The sequence below is a fragment of the Haemaphysalis longicornis genome, unplaced genomic scaffold (genome assembly GCF_048455015.1).
Source record: "Haemaphysalis longicornis isolate Haplotype H1 unplaced genomic scaffold, Haemaphysalis longicornis Haplotype H1 scaffold_1, whole genome shotgun sequence".
NCBI classification, from domain to species: domain Eukaryota; kingdom Metazoa; phylum Arthropoda; class Arachnida; order Ixodida; family Ixodidae; genus Haemaphysalis; species Haemaphysalis longicornis.
The window spans coordinates 215338017-215362633 of record NW_027526203.1 but is presented as its reverse complement, the minus strand read 5'-3'; the positions used below and the strand labels follow the sequence as shown (position 1 = coordinate 215362633).

Sequence of the window (24617 nt, the reverse complement as noted above, 5' to 3'; positions counted from 1 at the left end):
CCAAGCACTCCGGCACTCCACTGGCAGATCAGCCGGCGAGCCGACGCTGAGCAGACGAATCATCTCTTTGCCGGAAGTGCGTGAAAAAGCCGCCCAATAGCAGGATGTCTAGCTCATGACGAACATCTGGGAATCGATGATGTAGACATGTGAAGATGGCGGCGTCCATAAACACGAAGGAAAGGGTGAGAAAAAAGCGACAAACTTTGCAACAAAAGTGTGAGCTTTCCGCTGCGCGTAAAAGACTAATACTTGGCACAGATGATGTTGACGACCCAATCTAACGATTGCGCTAGTCAATTTAGTGTGCTCAAAACGCCTTTCAGGGCCCCTTTCACTTGCTAGTTGCGTGTACACGTTTTATGTGTGTGTGTAATACATTACTTCAATCATTAAAGCACTTTCGTTCAATGGTCGTACACCGAAGTATCCTCGCAGTTTGCTGTTATTAAAGATTGGAACTGCTTTTCACACGTTCCGAGGAGCCTGCAGGCACTGGACATTGCAAAAAGTATCCGTCCTAGTCTGGCTGGCACATATTTTCCGATAAGCTTGGGTAGTTTATGTAATATGCGAGCAACGAAGGCTGCTCTTCTGTGACGGACATGGCGAAACTTCTAATCCGTGAAAACTTTGAAGGTTCATTCCCCGATGTTTATGTTGCTGCTACATTTCTTTTGTGCTTGTCGGTAACAAATTTCACTGGCGAAGGTCATTCAGCCAGCTGAAATCGATCAAAAACCACTTTGATCAGTGGTGACTGACAGCTGCCTCAGCGATTTGTCACTGCTCAGCGTGGGACGGAGATTCTTAAAAGCATCAATGATGAGGATATCATCAAGAAACTAGCGAGTGAAACGGAAACGCTTGTAGAAACACGCAGAACTTTTTATCTATTCTTAAAACACGAATAAAAACAGAAAGCATGCTAATACGTACACATGCATGCCCCATTTCGAGGTTGGATTTCCGCGAAACGCCCGTAAGGTATAGAAAATTTTGTTTATTTATTTAGTATTTAAGAGAAAAAGAGCCGCATGCAATAGGAATGGGTTTTTTCTGTTATAAATATATATATATTGTCTGCAAAAATGTACATCTGTTACCTGTTTACCAGCGAACTATATGTTTTATTATTAAAATAAAATATTTTTGTGATGTTCGGTATCCACTTTTTACTAAAAAATTTACCTCCCCGCAGGTTCAGAATATTTTATTAATAGACCATTCAAATTAAATTTCGAACTCAGTCGGCCTTAGGAGAGCTTAAATTTGGGTTTCTGGATGAAATCACAAAATAGCCAGGCGATTTTATTTACTGTAAGGATGGGCTAACAGTTTCTGAAAAAGGACTACCTGTTTACTTCGGCAGTGCTCACACGCCGCCGACCAAAGCGTGGGCTGCCGAATACGCCGCCTCGACAGAGGAGCTTGGCGGCTTTCATGCACCCTCTCGCCGAGCAGCGCCCCTTGCGGCCTCTGCGTGCAGTCATCGCCGGCGGGGCCACCCTCTCCCTTAGAGAATACGCGCGCTCCGCACACTAGCCAGTATATTCTAGGCACTGTACATGTAGGGCGAAAACCCTACAGTTGGCAACACTGCAGTCCTCCTCCACCGGCAGCCAGCCGGAGCCACTAAATGCTACCGCGGGCCTGAGAGTGGTGCTTTTTCCATAATGCATTGCGCGGGAGGAGCCCGAGGAGAGGAGAATGCAGCGTCAGAGGAGTTGGAGGTTGGCTTGCCGAAGCTGGGCCGCCTGACGTCATGCTCCCTCCTAACATTTTTCTTCCTCCATGGGCCGATCTAGAGCCACTAGATGAAGCGTAGCTTATTTAGTGGCTCTAGGCCGATCTAACGCGACCAAGATGGCGGCGCCCGGTGGCGTCGTTCTGGAGATAGAGCGCTGCGAAAATTGCCGTGTTTTCGTCATTTTGAGGAAATATTTTGCCCCCTCAGCCGATATAAATATTTTTCTTTGGCACTTCGCGATCGTTTGCGGCAGGGAAACTTTGTGAACGCATAGAATATAAAACGTGCAATCCGAAAATGTGACTTCCGAAAAAACGATTTTTTGGTCACTTTTCACAATCTGATCCCCGCGTCCCCCCTTAAGGGGACACGCAGGTCGAACAATCGCCATTTTTTTTCGAAATAAGTTGTTTTTTTGTTTTCACTTGCATTATCATCTTTGACTATCCTTCTTTCATGAAAAAAAAAAATGAAAGCGAAATACGAACGAGAACTTGGCGAAAATGGCGTCTGAATGACTCGCGGCGAGCCTAGAAATCACGCAATCAAGCCGAATTTCGGCCGTCTTTGAGAGTTTTTGCTGCACGGAAGCGTGGCTGGCAGCCATTTTAGTCACTTGAGAGAGGTAGTCAAAGCCTTCTTCTCTCAAACAAACCGCTCGCCAGCTTCGTATCTCTGCGTAAAAAAAAAAAAAAAAAATTCTTCCCGCTTGTTTTGAGAGCTCCAACTGGGTATTTAAATCACGTGACGCGAAATCAGGACCGCCATTGGCTCTCTCCGCTTGTCAGCTGCCATCGCCTCCGTCGTTCCGTTCGCTACTTCGCGCTATCTTTTCTATTTTCTTATCGTGTGTTGTTAATCATGAACGGTGAGGAGAAGCATGACTTTAATCGCCGCGAGTCCCGGACTTCACGCCCGTACAAGGGAAAGTGCAAGCGGCGCAGCATTGCGACCAGTGGCGTAAATCCAGAAAAATCACAAGGGGGGACACACATCTTGCCAAGGCGGCCATTTTGTTTGGTGCTTTATTTTCATTTATAGACAAATTAGTATTGTGATCTGAATTAAAATAAGAAAAACGAGCATGCTTTCATACCTCACGTAATTGCACTGTGCTTTTGCAGACGTTAAAAAAAGATCAATAAGAAATACAGTTGAACCCCTTTATAAGAGACACGTACCGGGGAGCAGTTTCTGTCTCTTATACGAGATGTCTCTTATAAGCAGGGTACCATGTTTTCACTTACTAATCAGACCCTAGTTCAATTTGGGCACCGTATGACTAAAATAAGCTCAAAAGAACGCCACAGCATGTTTCAAAAGATTCATTCTAATTATTGCTTGGTCCCAGAATTTATGAAACTGTTTGCTTCATGACTGTATTTACACTGTTTTTTACAACCGATTCTACAAGCTTTTTTTCCTTTCCTTGTTTATTATGGAAGATGAATCGTAGATGTTGAGTTCACAAGCCTGATGAATAGCCAGAGCGCACAGCTTCTTCCTCTGTGTGCTCAGGCTATTCATTACGCTTGTAGGACTCGACGTCTGCAGTGCTTCTCGATTGGGAGCTACGCGAGTAGGAGAGCCCGCATGTGTGATCGCGCTCCATCCAATGAATGGCAGTAAGCTTCAACCACTTCTGTCAGTTGCATTTCCATTGGCAGGGCTTCTCATTGTCATTTCATAGCTGACTGAACCACTTTGTGTTTGCTGAAGTTATAATAAATAGCGACTGCAGCTGTCTGTCGTCCACCTGTGTTTCCACAATGGAAGCAACTGCAATTAGTGACTGGTGGCACTGCATCTGAAATTAAAATGTCTGTTACAAGCGAGATTATTGATTAAACTTCAAGGATGACTTGTCTCTTATAACCAATCTTCTACATCCAATGTCTGTTATAAAAGAGGTCGATTTAATGGGAAAGATAGGGCAGCCAACCATGTGGGTGAATAGTGTCTCTTATACCCATTTGTCTCTTACATCAGTGTCTCTTATAACGAGGTTCAGCTGTACTCTGTACAACATGAGTACTGATCACCTATGACATGTTTCCGAGCTTCGACAACCGCAAGCGATGTCAAAACAAATTGGCGGAAATAATTTTAATTTATTTCGGCGAACCACAGCGGAAACAGCTTGGTTTTACCTGCTTTCAGTGATTCTGCTTGCACCTCGTGCACGTCGCCGATTGTGGAAAACGAACCTTCTTTTTATTTAGCGGGAACGGGATGGTTATTTCAGCTCGTGCAGTACTTATTAGTGACAAAAACAGTTGTTTTAGCTTTCAAAGGTAAAGAAAGATGAATCTCAATGGGGGGACACTTGCAAGGGGTGTCCCCCCCAGCCCGAACACCAGGGGGGTCAGGACCCCTCTGACCCCCCCATGATTTACGCCACTGAAATTTGCGACTATTACGGCCAACGCCGGCACGGCGAGGCCTAACGGTGACGCACCTTCAAGCGTTGCGAGCGTGGCTCAACCAGGCGAGGCTGGTTTTATCAGCGACGCTATCAGCTCTGTACGCGCATCGGAGAAGAATTTGCAGCGTTCCAAGGCGGGGAGACAGCCGGCAACGGGAGCGGTTCAAGTGCAGTTATCTGCGAAGTCGACGGTCTGAGTGACCTTGTGAGCGGTGCCGTGTGCGCGATGTGCGGGAAGTGCGAACTTGTCGTAGTTGAGGTCGCGAACAAGCGGAAGGGCCTCGCATCGGTACTGGAACTCAATTGCAAAAACGTGGAGTGCCCTGCAGGAGTGGCCACTGGTTTATTCTGTCTACTCGTCGCATCGCGCTGCCGCCATCGGCCGCGGAGGGCGCAACCTTCAACCCTGCACTGGAGGTCCCCGTGATAGTTTCGCCTTCATTGTGAAAGCGGTACTCGCTGCACGCGCGGTTGGCATCGGACACGATCGCCTGTCCAGGTTTTGTGCCATTTTTGGTCTACCGAAACCACTGCACCAAAAGACATTTCACAACATTGCCGAGAAATTTCATGTTGCGGCCACAAAAGTCGTCTCTGGCAACCTTGCTGAACTAAGGCAAGTAACTGCGTTGCAAACTGGTCAGACTGACGTCAGTGTGATGTTTGATGATACTTGGCAGAAGCAAAGACACAAGAGCTACAACAGTGTTGGTACTGCCATTTCTCTAGACACTGGTCTTTGCCTAGATTTTGAGGTGCTGTCTGACTACTGTCAAGGAGGTTGCAGCCGCCACCAAAAGCTTGATTAGCAAGAAGAGGAAGTGTGGCAAGTGTGGCCCCTGTGTGTGTAAAAAAAATTTTGTCTGCTCATCCCATGCCATGGAAACGGAAGCAGCACTGCGCATCTGGCACAGGACGGTGTCGTACATTTCACTGTAGCGGTGTCACTGTAGTGGAGACGGCCACCGCTCTCGCAGTGTTGTGGTTCAACAGGGGCCACACTGGCTTTGAGCAAGTTCACCAAGAACTGGGAATCTTTCCTTTAGAAGAACTGGTCAGACTTAGCAGTGCAAGTGACCAGCGGAGGATCAGGCAGATGTCTGCCAAGCTGACTGCTGAGTCTAGGTCCCATCGCTGTAGCCTGGTGAAACGGTCCCGTACCGAGGACTACAGCCGCAAGAACCGTGAGAGTGAAACTTATGCAGCAGAAGCGTTCTAGTTTTAGTACCTCAATGTGGACATTTCAGACTATATCCCCACCAAGTTTCATGTTGTTTGAGCAAGAATTTCTGAATCTGCCAAAGAAATAAACTTTCAATTGCGTTTTTCTCAGTTTGTTGTTTTTGTTCGTTTTCTGGGTTTGTGCACACTTATTTTCCCACTTAACGTTGTCGTATCACGATGAAATTTTGCACAGATGTTCATTATAACACGTAGAGTGCCAAAATCTTGTTAATTATGCCATTTGTCTCCTTCGATATTTCTGACAGTCATAAAACAGAAATATGCAGAACAAGAAAAGGCACATTACCAGTCATCTTTTTTTCCTGGTGAGGAAAATGAATATACGGCTTTTTCAGGTAGATTTCAGCACTCTGCAGTTTATAAAGAACCACCTAGGCTATTTTAAAACTTTCAGTAAAAATTTTTACTATAGACAATAGTGTGCACAAAAAAGCCATTTTTATGCATGTCATGCTGCGTAAAATTTCAACCGGAGCAGATATTTGAAATCTGATTGCATATATGACAAAAGGAGCCCAATCTTTACAAGCTGCGAAAATTTCAGCCTCCTAACTTCATTAATAAAAAAAAAGTTGTTTCCAGGAGCATGTCCCCTTATTAACTTGACTTGGATGCATGATAATACCCCTGTCACAGGGGAACAATTGCCATTCAGTCAGATCAAACTCCACATGGATTGGGAGTTTCAGTTTCTATTGAGTGCAATCCAGCTTGACTCAATCCTGGTTTCCCAAGCACGATTGAGGTTTTCAAGCACTACTGAAAAGGAGCGGTGATATCTCATCTTTGCCGAGCAATGCTGTAAACGGGGGCAACTTGAAATGATGCCACCAAGTGTGTCAAATAACTTGGCCAAAGCCAACATTTAACAGTGTTTATGGAAGTGTAACCGCTTTTCACAAGATTGTATTTATACCCTTCCAACACCATGGTCAATCCTATTTGAAAACAAAAATGGTATCCCCATGTCTGCCGGCAGTTGTATGGAGTACAGTAGTTATTGCAAGTGCATCTTGCAGTACTGTCACAGTTGCAACAGATATGAAGAAGAAACATGGTGGAAGCCAGCTGTCCCTGCAAAAGGAATTGCGTGCCACAACACTGTGTCACACTCGTTGCTGCAGCCGTGCTACAGTGTACGACCTTGGCACAGCTGCGCATTTGGTTGACACTGGATACAGCTGCGCAGGATTGCCCGTTGCCAGCTGCAGAAAGCTGTTTTTTGGCACCATGTAGCATACCAGAGTGCAATTTCCCAAGTTGTATAAATAGGATGTGTAGGAGCAGCAGCATGCCAAGTGCACCCAAAAAGTCAATCCCAATTCACTTCTGGATTGAAATGCCCATGTGAAAACGGTTATGACTTTGCTTAGTTAAATAGGCCTGCTTTTGCAGAGATAGCCTTCTTGCCAGAACATCTTGCACTGCTGTCAGTCTCCATCTCAGCTTCAAGGCTAGAACCTGCCACCACCGTGAAAAAAAATCTCAAGTTACTCATTGTCACCGACACAGTGCAAAACTGGCCCAAGAAAGATCACAAACTGTGAAATAACATGTCACACTCACTGCTACAACACACAGCCCTGGCACCGCTCCAGATTCAGCTGATACTGTGCAGCTGATATCTGCTCCAGGTGTGCAGCGTTGCGCGATGCCACCTGCTGAAAGCTGCTTTTGTGCCACCTAGTGTATGGGAGAGAGGTTTTCCTATCAGGATTGAAACAAGTCGTGTAGGAGCAACGGCGTGTCGAGTGCACTTTAGAAGTTAGTCACAATTTGCTTGAATCTGGATTAACCCATTGGCTTTTGCGCTCTGCGCGCCCGTTCCTGCCTGCCACTCCACGGCAAAAGTTTCCCGCCAGCTGGTGGCATGGGGCGGTGTATAGAAATCGCAATAAAGTCCGCAAGAAACGTCATAGAACCACAATTCTTGCTTTATTCTGTTTGCAATGCTTTACTGCAGCAACTCTGTCAGTATGATTTGCGTGTGTGTAAAGCATTAAAACACAGAGGCAGGTGAAGTGCAACTTCGCATTTTTCGCACTCCCACTGGCTCTCGGACTTTTTGCCGTGTGACTTGCAAACTAAGCAAAGCCTGGATGGATTTTTTTTTTACTTTGTTTGGAAGGATCTGACGAGGAAAATGAGCCCACTTGGCAGCTTGCAGGCGCATTGGTGTAGCCGCGACAGGCGGGTTTCTTTGGCCGCGGTAAAGGGGCAGAGTGACCTCTTCGAAAATGGCCTCTGCGAGATTGACCTTCCAATCGGTGTAGGGGAGCCACTTGCCGGTCGCTTTTCCAAATAAAACATAGCTGTTAATGACAGCAATGTCCATAATGTAAAAGAAGATTTTCTTGTAGCCTTTTGCATATCTTCTCATGATGGGAAAAGAAGCAAGTTGTTGGTCCTCGCGATCAACTCCTCCCATTCCTCTGTTGTAATCTAATACAACTTGCGGTTTCAAAACTGGCAAGCCGTTCCAGTGACCCTTCTTGCCGGAATAGTTCACATTAGCTCCACTGTGCATGGTTGAGAGCATAGTGACCTGCTTTTTATCTTGCCATGTTAGAGCCATGATCCCTCGCGCAAAAAGAGCTTTGCATTCACCTTTTTTCAACTTGAGCTGCTTGAAACCTTTTGGCATATTCTTGCGGTGTAGATGAACTGTACCAACTGCGTTCGAACCAGCATCTTTGAGGTGACGAAACAGTGTCGGTGAAGAGTACCAGTTGTCCATAAATATTGTGTGGCAGTCAGGTAGGCGTTTTCCAACGAGGTCAAGAACAACGGACTCACTGCACAATAGCCCATCTGTTGCTGGCGTCTTCTCACTTTTTCCAATGTAAATGGAAAAATTGAGGCAGTAGCCACTAGATGACTCACAGAGTTTGTAGAATTTCACTCCAAATCTTGCTCGTTTCGAGGGGTTGAATTGCACGTAGGACAGGCGACCGCGTAACTTCATCAGACTTTCATCCACCGCAACACTCTCTTCGGGATTATACGCTGCACCAATGGACTTGAGTATGATATCGAGGACAGGCTGTATCTTCCAGAGTCTGTCTTCCCTTTGGGGAAGGCTGTTGTCGCAGAAATGCAGGTACCGTGATAGCGCCCAAAAACGATGTCTTGACATCACAGTGGCAAAAAATGGTGTGCTGGTAACAGACCTCGTCGACCAGTAAGATTGAATGCTACTCTTCCTTACTTGGCTCATCAGCACACACAAGGCGAAGTAGGCTTTCATTTCGTCGGCGGTTGTTTCATGCCATGAGGACTCAGGCTGCAAAAGCTGCTTTTCGCGTGCGAAGGCGTTTGTGTACAACGCGATGATGCTCCAAATCGGTCCTCCAAGAAGCGTATTGAACATTCCAAAAGCAGTGGGACTTCCTCCTACTTGAAGCTCAATGGATCTTTTAATGCCAGGCTGGCCACTGAAGGAGTGCTTGACAATTTTTTCCACGCTATCATCTTCTTCCCATTGCCATTCTTCCATCTTTCGTGCCTTTGGAGACGGCGGCAAAGTATCAATCAAATCTTCCGCTGCACACACGTTCTCCTCTTCATCACTACTACTTTCATCACTTTGGTAATCCCCATCGTCTAATGGAACATCTTCATCATCACAAATGTCACTTTCGGCGTCGCTGTCAAACACAATTTGCAGAATTTCGTCTTCTGTCAAACCACGCTTTCGCCGCGATGCCATCTTTTGAACAAGACCGGCCGCAATCCCTTCGCTCACTTCGCCGCTGTAAAAGCGCACAAAAACAGCTCCAACAGTGGACAACTATGTACATCTAGCGGAGAACACATCAAGCAAAAGGCAAACACCAACCAATGTGCTGCCATCTATGAAAGATCGTGAAAAACAATAATTTTTTAAGCGGCTGGCGTTTCGCCGGTCAAAGAGCTTTTGGCCTCGGCCGTGGAAGTCAATGGGTTAAAAGTGCCCATGTGACAGGGGTATTAGTGTGGGTGTCAACAAAATAGTTGGTAAAAGCCTCGTTGTGGAAAATAAAAACTGTGATAATGGAGAGCAGGTCAATCTGCCCATCTGCCTTGCTGATGAAAAAGGACAATTTATATATAATTTTTGCATAATACACCAAGATGCCAGCCTTTACACTCAGGCACTGAACATATGATGGTGGAAATCATTTTTAATATTGAAGTATGTATTAGGTGGTAGACCTTTTTATAGAAGTTGGCATTTCGAAGTAGTAATACTGGTCTTCATTATTTTGGAAAAGCAATTTTGTTCAGATTTGACAAGGTCGAACTTCATATAATTAGAACTCATTTTGCATCCACATCGAATTGGAATGAATTCCCTTTCACTGTTTTAGGCGGACAGCCGTTTCGGATGGTCTAATCGCACAGGCTCAGCTTCCTCCATAGCGTGCATTATTATGTGCACGTTGGTAATAACGTGGCCATGTGGTTCTTCTCTGTGTGCAGGACTGCCGGTCTGGCAACTTCCAGGCGGGCAGCTGCCCCGGCCTGTGTCCAGCGCTGGGGGACTGCCAGAGCTGCATGATCTGGGGTGGCCACGCCAATGTGCCGGTGGGCAGCAATGATCTCAGGGGCCTGTCTGCCAAGGCCTCCTTCCCACACGTCTGCGGGTGGTGCGTGGAGGCTGCCGCCTGCCACCCCATCAACGGTACCGGCCGCCTTGTGCGCTCTCAGCATGCAGTAAACTGCATCCGGCAGCTTTTTCTCCACAGCCGGTACTTTGTCCCCAGAGATTTTGAGCAATCACACAAACCTTCCACGTGATACGGTTGAAGCTAAATTCACTCGGGCTGGTTTTAAAGGTGCTGTATGCTGCTACTGCGAAATAAGTCATTCCCTTGTATCCACTCATGGTAAACAATTGTATTGCTTGCTTTTTAATTCCATTAGAGCCAAAGTCACCATATAAAGCACTTATTACCCACAAGGCTGTCCTACTTATTAAAGAGAAAACTAGGATTCTGGGTGGAAAGCTCATGAGAGGTTATACGAATGGTGCAATGGTATTTTTACTTCAAATGCAAGAAACTTCCTGAGAAGAAAAGAAAGGAAGACTTTAAAACGGATCTGCATGTGTGGACATTCTGTCCCAAAGCTTAGTTACCAAAAATCTTGTTTAAATGTAACATAAACAAAAAAAAAGTAACACATGCACGTACGTATGTACGCAGCGTTTATGTATGTATGTGCAGTCATGGACAAATGACATGAGGACACGGAAATGTGAACCAGAAACGCAAAATGAAAGAATATGGGTAGTGGAGGTAAAATAATGGCTCGCTAGTGGTATATTGGGAAAAACACATTTTCAACTTTTGTTACTGTATTAAAGCTACACAACATTTTCGCTTGTACAGAAAGAAATAACGCTATTTGTGTGTCCTGGTTTATATTTTTGTGTTTGCGTTTCATTTGTTCATGACTGTATATAAATGTTGCACTATTTTTTTTTTTTTTGCAGTTTGAATGGGTTCAGTTTTTTTTTTTTTTTTTTTTGAAGGTACCTTTTCAGTGGCAGTGATTGCTGTGTTTAGGTGTGTTTAACTTTAAAATTACTTATAGATTATCTGCTAAAAAACCTTTAATGAGTTTTTGCACATGCTGCAGCTTTTCCTGCACTCTATGCAGTGCTTGTTTGTATTACCAAAATTAATTGTAGCCTATCTGCCATAAGTTTACCAAGTTCTCCTGTATTCAATGTATATCAGTTTGGTTGGCATCCTCACCCATTTCAAAGGTTTCTGTTTTTGAGTCATGCGCACATGGTAGCTTGTGTGCTTGTGTGGGGTATGTGTGCTTCTGTTGGTAACTTTTTTGCTGCCAGTGTTTGTTTCGAAAGCGTTTGGCATGCTCAAAGTGAAGGCCTTTGAAACACTGTGGCAATAGTGCTTGAAAGCCAGCTTGTTGCTGTGCCGTAGGTTTTGACTTGGCACTAGGTAGAACAGGAACTAATACTCTTTTTCATACATAGCGTTCAAGCAGTGGAAGCTACAGAAGTAGTCTGCAGCAAAAAAAAAATTGTATCATTCGGCCTTGCGTGTTGGCTCGGAGGTACGAGGCATGCGCTGGGGAATAGAACACATTTGAAGGACCAAGGTTTAAAACAGAGCCTAGGAATGTTTTGTATGAGAATTTTTTAAAAACCGTGATAGAAATCAAGAAATTAAATAAGCGCGGACAAAATAAAACTGCCTAAATAAATTATCGGAAAGACAGAAGTGAAGTAACGAAACCATGCTCGTCGTCAGCTCAAATTTCAGGTGCACATATCCGCACTCTGCTAGGATATGTGGTATGATCTCTGAGTTCCTGTTTTAACAGATGCTCAAAGCAAAAGGCTATCAAATATTGCACCAGTAAACATTTCCCCCCCCCCACGGGGCACCTTGAGTATTCATGGTGACGGTGAGCAGCGACACCGCGGACCCCGAGCTCCCATACATAAGCCGTGTCCAACTGTGGCGAGGTGTTTAAAGGTGAAGGGTAGAAGCCGTAAACGATGGCCGTCGGAGCCTTGGTCAAGCTCTGGCCGATGGGCTCCCTGCCTGTCTACCAGACAGGGAGCTCCGGGACCTCTTTGACTACCAGGGTAAGGTCAAAGGAGAAAGCAGCCCCGTCTCCCTGCTTTTATACTATGCTATATGGCATTTTCAAAACCCTCCTCCAAACGTGATCGGCCTCCGAAAAGGGGCCGCACCGAAGTTTCATTTCCACCTCTTTCAACAACTGTCTTTCCAACAACCGTAAACAACTATTCCCATTTTCTTGTAATTGAGTCAACTGTCACAGAAAGATCTGTCGCTTCATTGTCTGTCTTCTTGGTATCGAAGTTCCTGACAAGTATAATTGGTGAGGCGTACAAAGCCAAGAAACAAAGAACTGGGCAATTGCTGGTCGAAGTCACCACGCAGCAGCAGGCAGAAAAACTCTTGAGCCAGACCCGAATCGGTGATCTTGACATTAGGGTCACGCCCCACCGCAGCTTAAACAGCTCCCAGGGCGTGATCTCCGATCCCGATCTACTGAACGAAACTGAAGCCAACCTGCTGGAGGGCCTTCGAGGTCAGGGCGTAACAGGGATCAGGCGCATAAACATACGTAGAGAGGACAAACAAATACCTACAAAGCATCTTATCTTAACTTTTGACAGGTCGAGCCTTCCAGAATACATCAATGCAGGTTTTGTTCGATGTCCGGTCCGGCCTTACATCCCTAACCCGCGGCGCTGTTTTAAGTGCCAACGGTTTGGGCATGGCACCAACTCCTGCCGCGGCTGCTTTACCTGTGCAAAATGCGGCCAACATGACCACCCGTCCGAAAACTGCAACACCCAGAATTTCACCTGTGCCAACTGCCAGGGGCCCCACGCAGCGTGGTCCCGCACTTGTGAGAAATTTAAGCAGGAAAAACAAATCATGAATGTAAAGGTCACTGAGAACATCACCTTTCTAGAGGCGAGAAATAGGTTCGCCTCTTTCCCTCTGGGGAGGTACGCCGACGCAGCTCACCGGGGGGGCGGAGCAGCGTCTGGTTTCGGTGGGAACCCAGTACCGCGAGTTGGACCTGGTCCCACCCCCGCCCCCCGCTGGGTTGCCTCAGGCAGCCCAACCCGCCACCACGCCGCTTGCTGAGGCAGCAGCAGTTGTGGTGCCAACCTCTTCCGTCGGGACCGGTGCCGCTCCCGCCCTGCCTCCCCGTCCTCCAGTGCGTTGGAGGGTGCCGAGGGGATGGACACCACGGGCCCTGCACCGGCTCCCACCGCCACCGCACCGCCCGTGCCACTTCTGGTGCCCCTGACACCCGCGGCGGTGGCGGCTCAAACGAAGGGCCCCCGAAGGGGGGGCCAAGTCCGGGGGGCCCGGTTCGACGGGCACACCCAGGACATCGGACGACGAGATGGACGTCGTGTCGTTCTTGCCTGCAACGCAGCGCAAGTGGCGGCCTTCGACGTCCAAGCCTATAGAAAGACCCAAAAAGCCCAATCCAAGAGTCACAGCCCCGAAAGACGACACATAAACATACACACTCCAGTAGCTCTCACACTAAATAATGGGAAGAGAAAACATAATACAATGAAACTGTAGAGGCCTTCTTAAAAATCTTGACGATGTGTACGAGATACTGCACTCCAATCAGCCAAGTGTCCTATGCCTACAAGAAACACATTTAAATTCCAAACATACAAATTTTTTGAATAGTTACCTGGTATTTAGGAAGGACAGGGATGGTGGTGGTACATCTTCCGGGGGTGTGGCCATCATTGCCCGAAAGTCCTTGGCGTGTCACACTATCCAGTTACAGACCGTCCTTGAGGCTGTTGCCATTCGTACCATAATTTTCAATAGGCTAATAACACTATGCTCCGTTTACATCCCTCCTGATTTCCAGCTCTCGAGTTCGGATTTCGAGGGCCTTGTAGATCAGCTATCCGCACCTTTCATTGTCTTAGGTGACCTCAACGCTCATAACTCTCTTTGGGGCTCTGCCCACACGTATGCCCGAGGTCGCCTTATCGAAAAATATCTAGCATCTACGGGAGCATGCCTGTTCAATAAAAACAAGCCTACATACCATAATATAGGACACAACACTTATTCACACCTCGACATGGCTATTGGCTCTGCAGTACTCTTTCCATCTCTTGAATGGGATGTTGGCACTAACCCATATGGTAGTGAACACTTCCCAACCACATTAACATACATAGGTAAAGGCCCGAACAGTTCAACTTCCCATAACAGGTTCAATGAAGCTAGAGCGAACTGGAGTACATTTACAGAAACATCCAAACTACACCACACATCCATAACACACCTACACATTGAAGAAGCCGCCCAACTCCTCACGGCACACATCTTCGCCGCCGCCGAAAATTCCATTCCCCAGGCCTCTGGTGCTCCGCACAACCCAAGGAGGCCCTGGTGGAATGAGGAGTGTAGGCGTGCGCGAGAGGCCTAGAACAAGGCGTGGGGTATCCTTCGCTGGTACCCCACATCAGATAATCTCATTTCTTTTAAACGGGCCAAGGCTTTTGGGAGGCGAGTGCACCGTGAGGCGAAAAGGGAGAGTTGGCGCACCTTTTTCACTTCCATCAATTCATACACAGACACACACAAAGTCTGGACACGTATACGAAAACTAAAAGGACAACATACACACAGCCTGCCCCTGGTTAGTACAACACGTGTCCAGTTCAGCACACTACACTAACACTTTCATGAAACACAAAACATCTGCAGAAAAAAAGCCCTTACATGACAAAGACACATCAAAAACTTCTTACAACTCTGAATTCACTCTGTATGAGTTGAGGGCTGCCCTGAGCACGTGCAAACCTTCAGCTCCAGGCGCAGATAAGATTACATACACCATGATACAGCACCTACATCCAGACATTCTTGAAACACTCTTACACCTATGCAATAAAATATGGCTTTTGGGGCACATTCCCCACTCTTGGAGGGAGGCCATAGTAGTGGCTTTCCTAAAGGAAGGGAAGGACCCTTCCTCTCCCGCCAGTTATTGTCCCATTGCCCTGAATAGCTGCCTGTGTAAGCTCTTCGAGAAGATGATAAACAGGAGACTCGTGTACTTCTTAGAGTACAACGGTCTGCTCGAGAGCTGCCAGGCAGGCTTCAGGGCAGGGCGATCTACCAACGATCAACACGTTGCGCTAGAGTCATATATTAAAAGATGCTTTCCTCCACAAGCAGTACTGTATGACAGTATTCTTTGATCTTGAATAGGCGTACGACACTGCTTGGCGGTACGGCATCCTCAGCGATTTGAAGTCTTTTGGTATGTCGGGTAACATGTTGAACACGCTTTCCAGCTACCTGTCTGAAAGAACGTTTCGCGTGCGAGTTGGAACTGCACTCTCTAGGGTTCATGTGCAGGAAAACGGTGTGCCGCAAGGTGGAGTTTTGAGTTGCACTTTGTTTATTGTAAAAATGAATTCTTTTCGGAAGGTGCTGCCACCATCGATTTCCTGCTCAATCTATGTAGACGACGTACAATTATCCTTTAAGTCTTGTAACCTGTCTATCTGCGAGCGCCAAGTCCAGCTTGGTGTTAACAAGCTAGCTGGCTGGGCTGATAGCAACGGTTTTAAATTTAATCCAGGGAAGTGCACTTGTGTCCTGTTTTCCAAGAGGCGTAGCATTCGGCCGGATCCAGACATTCAACTCCACGGTGTCTCTATCCCGGTCAAAAAGGAACACAAGTTTTTAGGTATAATCTTTGATGAAAAGCTCACATTTATACCACACATAAAACAACTAAAACATAAATGCTTAAAAACACTGACTATCCTGAAGGTTCTCTCGCACATTTCTTTTGGTGCTGACAAACAACTTCTTTTACGTGTTTTTAACAGCCTAATAGGTTCACGATTGGACTATGGTAGCGTTGTCTATGGGTCAGCCACTAAAACATCTCTCAGAATGCTGGACCCAGTGCTCCATCTGGGGCTCCGCCTGGCGTGTGGCGCCTTCCGGACTAGTCCAGTTGAAAGCCTGTATGTAGAGTGCAACAAATGGAACCTACAACGTCAGCGAGCATACACAGATCTCCTTTATGCTTTTAAAATTTCATCCATGCCTCACCATCCTTTTAAATCAGTTTTTTATGATACGTCCATGACTGAACTCCTTTTAAATCGACCATCGTCCTCCGCGCCCTTTTCTTACAGAGTTAGAGAGGAAGCGTCAGAGCTTTCTGTCTCATTTTTAGACACCATCCAATCTTCTGTAACAGATTTTATAGCACCATGGCATCTCCACCCTGTATCATGCGACACATCTTTTACACATATAGATAAAAACCGAGCTCCCACATGTGCAATTCTGCAGCACTTCTTGTATTTGCAGCAGAAGTATCAATGTTCTGAATTTTATACGGACGCCTCTAGAACTGCCAGCTCTGTGTCCTGCGCTGCGCATGGACCCGGCCTTAATGTCACAAAAACGCTGAATAGTTATACAAGTATCTTTACGGCAGAGGCGTATGGTGTACTTCTTGTTGTTAATCATATACTTCAAAGCCACATCCCACAATCTATTATCTATACAGATTCCCTCAGTGTTGTGCGGGCATTGTCATCAACAAAGTCTTCCAAAAACCATGTTGTCAATCTTATAGTCAAGGGTATTATGTCTGTGTATGTCCACAAATTTGAACTGGTCCTCTGCTGGGTCCCTGGCCACTGTGGTATAGCCGGTAACAAAGCAGCGGATCGAATGGCCGCTGCTGCTACCCTCTCCAATACAGTGGACATAACCTCATTACCCTACACCGACATGAAACCACACATCAGACAACGGCTTTGCGAAACATGGCAAACACACTGGAGCGAACAAACAGGCAACAAGTTACATGTAATAAAACCACACTTGGGACCATGCACCACCGACACACGCAATAGATACACTGAAGTCGCCTCGGCTAGACTACGGATAGGGCACACACATGCAACGCACTCGCACCTTCTCACTGGATCTCCAAGACCTCTGTGCAGCAGGTGCGGAGAGGCCCTATCCGTGATCCACATCCTCATACAATGTAAGGCACTCGACACTACACGACGCAAACACTTCCCACAACTACACACACGACATATTCCACCACACCCGTCATACTTCTTAGGAGGCGATGCCATGTTTTCTGTTCAGTGCACCTTTAAGTTCCTATCAGAAGTTCACGTCTTAGAACTCATCTCATACCACCCATAGTTTTACCCCTGGTCCTATACACCAGCCACCTTATTTATTTTTTAACCACTCTTGTTCTTCACCCTGGCTCTGTACACCAGCCGTGCTCATAGTTTTTAACTGATTTTATTTCATGTTCTTTCCTCATCAAATAACTTTGTGTTTGGCGCTCTTTGCCCATGTCGGCCTTGTGCCAATAAAATCAAATCATCATCATCAGTAAATATTGCTACATAAACTTAGCCTGTTCAGATAACACTAACAAAACCATCATTATAATATAATTGTGTTCACAATATTTGCAATTTTATTGCTTTGATGATCCCAGTGCACTACTTTTGTCATCATAAGAAGTGCCCTATTATGCTCTCCAGTCTTGGCAGCGTTGCACGCTATGTATGAAATGGGAGTATAAGACCAACACCCAGCATGAAAAGAAAAAAAAAAGTACCAGCAGGTAATTGTGTGAGCAAAACCTGTATCGCACTGCTGTAATGCGACACGGTTTTTTTAACATTGCAATGCGAAGTGAACCGTATGGGTTCTGAGTTTTGCCCTGTCCTTGTTCTGTTTTCTTCACCCTCATCTTTTATAATATGACACACCCCTTGCTCCAAACAAACAGCAGTCAGTTGCCACCCCCCCTTGTCAGTACCATTTTTCGTGTTGTGTGTTAGTCATGGTTCTTAATATGTATACCTAGTGTGAAATCTGTCTCTATGAAAAAGCAGCGCGAACAGATGCAAACTCAGAATTTGACCCCTAATAGGAGATGGGGCAAGGGGTGAACTCGGTGCCTTCACTGTACAAGTAGGTGCTGGGTGCCTGTGGTGAAGGGCCAACGTTTTTGGTGCTGCATTCGTTCCAGAGCCTCCCGGAGTGTGCCGTCTTCCGCAGGATGGCCACGTCTCGGCCGAGCAGGCCGGTTTCTGGGGCCCTCATGGCCACATTTTGACCTCACTGCTCGAGTGCCGGACAGTGGACTTCCGGCCGGGCCTCTTCCTTCTCCAGTACAGGAATCCCGCTAATTTCTCACAGCCAGACCAGGTACGCCCTTGGTTCTTATGCCTGTTGTGCTCTGAAAAGTGTGGCACTTTTTTTACCAGGACGTGCATCTGTCCTGGAAGATTTTATTTCCGTCTCTGTCCCTCTAGTTTTGTCTAGCTTTTCAGCTTGCATGAATGCAGAGTAGGAGAGAGAATTTGATTATAGGAATCTGTTGGCCTTTCTGATCTGTGGTGCTGGGCTGAGGTGTGCCAGGGCCATTTCTGCCCTTTTTTTTTTTTTTCTTTTTTCCTTACATGCAGGCCCCACGTGTAATGGTTGCAACATACTGTAATGCTAGCGGTGGCAATCCTCATGTCGTAATGGTTGCCCCGGTGTCGACTGGGTGGTGGTTTTTAGCTGCAGTGAGTGCCCGCCCCTTAATTGCTGCCCACCATTTTTGTGTTCCTTGCATCTTCTTCAGCATACTTCCCTGGCGACCATGTGTCACAGCTATTGCTGTGTGTGGGGACCAGGGTTTCTTACAGGGACCTAGCTCGCTGTTGAGACCAGGTCGCAGTGCTAGCTCCGCTAAACAAGCACCACATGATCACATGATGGCCAACCCGCACGGTGGCAGAGTGCAGCCAGGAACACGCATGACACAGGAATGGCTAGCACCAGTGTGTATTGGATCCCCAATAAAGCACGTTGGGCGCAGTGCTCAATCACCACCAAGATCAGCTGAACAGGCTGGGAGAATGTCGTAAGAGAATGGTGCGAGGGGCTGACAAAGAAAGGCAACAGGGAGCAAACGTACCTACATCAGCTCGGGTCGCTGGCTCGTACCCAAGAGCGCTTTCTCTGCCTTAGCAGGCTGAAATGGGCTCTCTAGGAATACTGGTCAAACCGATCACTTGGGAGGAACTTTTCACCGCCACCCACCATGACACACCTGCCCCATGGTGGGAGCATGTGGCTATTGGATGGGAGAGAGGAACGTCCCTCTCTCGCCTCCGCGGTGGGCCGCAAGGGATTGGGAATATAGTGGAACTCCGCAATTTCCACATGAGGGGGACGTTTCAGAGTCGGTCGCAGTAGAGACAGAAACGTGTCCAGTGGTGCAGTTGTGTCCATCGTGAGGATTGTCGTGAGCCTTTTCCCTTTGGATCGTTTTCTTCCTCTCTCTCTTACTACGACTGAGGGGCTGTGTGAATCGCCCTTGTTAACCCCACGTATGCGTTATTAGCCTAAACATTTTCTACTGCTTCAGTGATTATCATGCTAAAATTGCTCCTGTAGTACTCAGTACCTGTCTCTAAAACACGTTTCTACGTCAAGGGATGCTGCATTTAAGTCGTCGTTTAGTTAACTAAACCCAAGGATTGGCTGTGGTGCAGGACACACATGCCAGACTTGCATTCTGTAGGCCCCAGGTTTGAATCGCAAACCAGAAGTCTACCAGTTTTTTGGAGTTATCATCGTCACACCAACGCCGGTTTTCATGTAATGGTGCATTTTGTGCTTTTACATTAATACAATACTCAATTTAGCTTTCATTTGAATAGTATTGTTGAAAAATATAGCATATTTTGAAGATTGAAAAAAATGCAAAAATGCAAATTGGTAGATACTTGTATTTCAATGACCTGAGTTTGTGGGAATCGTGGAGACCCGCCACCCTGAGTCAGCACGCACTTCAGGAAGAGGAGCCACGCGGTGAACACCGGTCGAGGGCGTCGCTAATTCACCAGTGCCCCTCGGCACCACCGCTCCGCACGCTCGCACGCTAGCTGGGTATCTGTGAAGGTGGGTGTGTGAGTTGAAGGACAGTTGGATCGGAGATCCAGTCTTGGTGACATCGACCAACAGCGCGGCCGTGGCGGAATGTGTAGGTATCTCAGGTGGGGACTGTTGTTGTCTCGTGCCGTGAGTGCCTTTCATTCGGGATTACGACCGGATGGCATGATTCGTGAATGCCGTCGAGCTTTGTGCTCGCATGCTTTGGTAGACCACAAATAAATGTCTGTGCGTCCGCACTACTGTCTACTGTGCTCTTGTATCAGCGAACCTTGCTGGGCTGCCGTAGATGCAGCGGCCATGGGGTTAATGTGCCGGGAGCTAGTGTGGTGGCCTACGCTGCAGAGCCGGCTAGGTCGCCCCCAAGAAGTTACCCCATGAAATCCACAAGTTACAGGGAATCATGCGTTATGTTTAAAGTGAAAAAAATGTCATGCTAACATTGCCTTTGAGAAGTCTGTGCTACAAGAACCCCCCGGGTTTTTAATCCTTTTTTTTTTTTCTATTAGATAAGGAGCTTCGGCAGTTGCTCTTCAATTACTAGGAAAATTCTTTATTTGCATGGTTGTCTAAAGTGTCACACTTATAGCGCTTGTTACCTCTGCGCTGTGAAAAACCAAATAAATCAATTATTTTGCTGATCTCAGAACTGTGCTTCACTTGCAGAATCTCTCTTTTGGGGCCTTGGTTGGTGCAGGTGTCGTACGTGAACAGCAGCAGCCAGCAGCTGGTGTTCACCTCGGAGTACCAGGACGAGCAGGAGGGTGGCGGCGGGGAGCACGTGGCCCGGCTGCTGGGCTTCCTGCACCCCCGGGGGGCACAGCCCCCCTCGGGGGAGCCCCTGCGCCTTTTCCTGGACATCAGCGGCGGGCGGGCCGCCCTGCGCCTTGGCCAGCCTGGCAGCACCCGCCTTGAGGACGCCGTGAGTTCGGGAGATGCTGACCTGGTTTGTTCTCGGTGACTGCCAAGTGCAAGGGTGCTCGCCAGGCGTGCTAGGGGTGGTTCCCCACAAACATTTCTTCTGGATCTGCCCGGTTGAATGTTTGCTACTTCTAGATGGTAATGAAGAGCTTTGGAATTTTGTTGGCAGCTTAGTGCTTGGGTGCAGTGAAAAAGCAAGCCCTGCATTATTTCATTGCAGTAGAAAGCAGCACTTAAGTGGGCACCCCATTTCAAATGGGGAGTTTTCTACAGGTTAGTTAAAGGGTAAGGTAGTAATGGAATTTTCAGCCAGCATGGGAACAATAGTTATTGTGTGGGATTGTGGTTGGCTCTTTGTGGCTTATGTGAGGACCACATGGTAAGCTAGGACTAGTGCAATCCTGTTGTAAGTTAAGATCTTGCTGTGCAGGCCTTTGTTACGGGAGAAATGTGTGTTACAGTATAGTGCACATTGCACATGAGGCATTTCTTCTCTCTCTCTCTCTCTCTCTCTCTCTCTCTCTCTCTCTCTCTCTCTCTCTCTCTCTCTCTCTCTCTCTCTCTCTCTCTCTCTCTCTCTCTCTCTCCTTCTTCTTCTTCTTCTTCTTCTTCTTCTTCTTCTTCTTCTTCTTCTTCTTCTTCTTCTTCCTCCTCCTCCTCCTCCTCCTCCTCCTCTCTCTCTCTCTCTCTCTCTCTCTCTCTCTCTCTCTCTCTCTCTCTCTCTCTCTCTCTCTCTCTCTCTCTCTCTCTCTCTCTTTTTTTTGCACACGGGATATTCTTAACCCTCACCAGTCCTCAACAGCCTCCATACATTCATGGTTCACGACTGGTGGCCGGGCTGTTGTCTTTGTTTAGGCGCTTTTACAGTTGTCTTCTTAGGGTGCACATCTTTGAGGGGCTATGCAAAATGAGTGCTTCAGGTGCCCCACATGCTGAGGTTTCCAGCATCTTTATAGTCAATGTTTGTTCGCATCTCACTATAGGCTGTCAAATGCCTCAGGTGGCCACAGCAGGGATGAAAGAACCTTGCCCACTTTTCGCAAAATTCAGTTTGCCTCTATGCAGTTTGCCACTAACCGAAATCTCCTTTCAAAACAGCCACTTGTGTCGACGTCCAGGTCCGTGGCTTCAGTGAAGGGATACACCTTGTTCCCGAGTTTAGGTCTATATTGCTTCACGGCAAGGTGCGTCTTCCCAGCTGATTACTTGCAGATTTGCTGCTAGGCTGTTGGAAACGAGACTCCCCTCTTGCTCAATCCTCTTCAATGCTGCACGGCTGCATTTGACCTTGAAAAACGGAGCTCACTTCAAGCAGCATTGCCAGATGGTGAAACACAGCACCAGATTGTGAAAAATCGGGTGAAAGTTTTTGGGTTGCTGGTGCTTAGGTGTCGGTACAGCTACACCAGACAATATCTGATGAGAAGTGGTGAAACAATTGTGACTGCTTTGAACCATGGTTTCCTATCCCTGAGTGGCTCTTTTTGTTCCTAAACACCAAGAGCCACTCACTATATTATACTGCATGCATATTGTAGCGTGTGCTCTATAAGTATTTTAGTTTTTCGCCACTATTTGAAAGTAATCAAAACTCCAATGTGAAGTTTTGTATTTCAAGCAAACCACAGTTAATAACATCCTTAGAAATATTTTGTGCAGGACATACCACTAGAATTCCCTCTCTACTAAATTCCTCACTAATTTGTGACAGATACAAAAGCTTGATATGACATGTTGATTGTACAATAACCAGTCAAGTGCCAAATGCTCAGATATTTGTTTATTTTTTAATTACAGAGATAATCAAGTCACCCCCTCTGTGATAGGATGGTTTTTCTATAAGCAACAAAAACACCATCTTCAAGGCTATGTTTTGGCAAACTGCATGCACAGGATTGATAAAGGAGCAAGAGATATGTTATAGTGGGTGTATTTTTGTTGTGCTGGTGAAATCTGTTGAAATTTGGATGAGGCGCTGGTGTTGAAGCCCTTTTTAAATCTGGCAACGCTCCTTACTCGTGATACAGATGAGCTGGTGCCGATTCATACCGAACAGTAATTTGATGGTGCTGTTAATGCTTTTGACAATAAGTTGGCAAGGATATAGCAGGAGCAAGATTCCAGTGACGGCTGGTGATAGTGCATGCATCATGGTGCAGTGTGCATTGAGGTGAAGCTCCATTTTGGGGGGAAATTCACCTATTGACTGCACCTCATTTTCCCCTTGCAATTTGTCAATTAGAGTTGCAGGTTGTATGCATGAAAATACGGTAATGCTTTGAGAGACTCCAGCAATGTTTCTTTGGTCTACTCTCGGTAATTCAACCCCGATTAAATTGATTTGATTACTTCATTCGATCAAATTAGCAGGTCCTATAAGGGAACAAAGCTGTTTTTGACTTTGGTTAATTTGACCAAGTTTTACCCCCTTCCTCCTGGTGCTGAATTAACATCGGAATCATCGGTGCTTAGTGATTTAGAGGACAGTATATATATATATATATTTGGTTATTTTTGATTGGACTGCTCGATTCCCTCCAACGTACCTCGCGCTGGGACATGTTGAGCATTTAGAAGGAGCTGCAGTGGTATCTAGTAGCCCCGTCTGGGAAAGGAGAAGGCCTTGTTTTTTACTCTGTGTTTGCGCCACAGACGAGCTCTCTCCCATTCCCCTCCCCCCGTTGTTGGCACATGCAGGAGCTGGTGGCCCAGCTGAGCGCCCACAGCTACAACCGCACGGAGGCCCGGCGCCCGAGCGGCCAGCCCCTGCTGCAGACATCTGCCCTGCTGCGCGAGCTGCGCTACCTGCTCGACCTGTCCCTGCACGCCCCGGCCAAGTTCTGCACCAAGCACTGCGACCGTAAACTGGACTTGCGCTGGAATGCCCTGGCCAACCACCAGGCACGGTTTCCCTCCCTCCTTCCCTTCCCCTGTCTGCCCGCACCCTTGTGAACGGGTCTGAAGAGGGCAGAAGCCACCGTCAATGAGGCTGCTTGACGGCGGCTTTTGCTGTGACTGTGGCGGATGTGTGACTTGCCGAGTGGCTGTTTTGTTTGGGTTCATGCCTCTCACTGAATCTGCCCGTACACCTGCAGCACAGTAACTTTTCTTTTTTTTAAGTGCAGAGCACATCAGGGGCCCGGCTTGGTGTCGTAGCTCGTCTGTTGTCAAGCTATCTAGCCATGGCAGTCAAGTGGCGTCACGCACCCAAACAGAGGCTTTGAAAAGATACCTGCTTGTCCCTCGATTCAGCCTTCCAGCCAAGATTTAACAGTCATGAACAAGAGCTTTACATAAGCAGAATTGTTGAAACTCCTGGAATCGCTGGCACTGGTTATACTGTACCAGTCCCCATTAGTTAGCTTAAAGAAAACTGCAGGTACATTTGAGGCAAAATATGTGTACCTAATCAGCAGTCTCCGTGTTCATTTAGTGAAAAATGCTAGCACTAGTGATGCTAGTAAATGCTAGTGAAAAAACGATAGTAAGCCAGAAAAAGTGGCCGCAGAAGAGAAAAAAAGTGATGCGTTTAGAATGGCGCAGTAATCTCCAGCACATGCGAAATGAAAGCAAGCACAAAAAGAACAGAGCTCTCGCTCGCGCTGTTCCAGGCAGTGGCACATGAGCACTGCGAAGGTGGGAAATTTGAATTGCATTGGACAAACCTTCGCTTAATTCATCAAGAGAAGAGTGAAACAAGGAGGCAAAGAGCATGAAACTGATTTGCAGAGCAGTGATTCGCCACAGCCCATTTGGCGAATTACTATGA

The 24617-nt window shown here is 46.9% G+C and overlaps 1 protein-coding gene across 1 annotated transcript in view; it reads left to right on the top strand.

Annotated features, from left to right (window-relative positions):
• The window catches only part of Megf8 (multiple EGF like domains 8), a 286005-nt gene that overhangs the window by 75512 nt on the left and 185876 nt on the right, over positions 1-24617 (top strand). Inside the window, exons 7-10 of the mRNA XM_077673228.1 lie at positions 9882-10083; positions 18012-18190; positions 20625-20849; positions 23546-23749. Of these exons, the coding sequence (XP_077529354.1) occupies positions 9882-10083; positions 18012-18190; positions 20625-20849; positions 23546-23749 (810 nt within the window). The remainder of the gene's footprint in view (positions 1-9881; positions 10084-18011; positions 18191-20624; positions 20850-23545; positions 23750-24617) is intronic.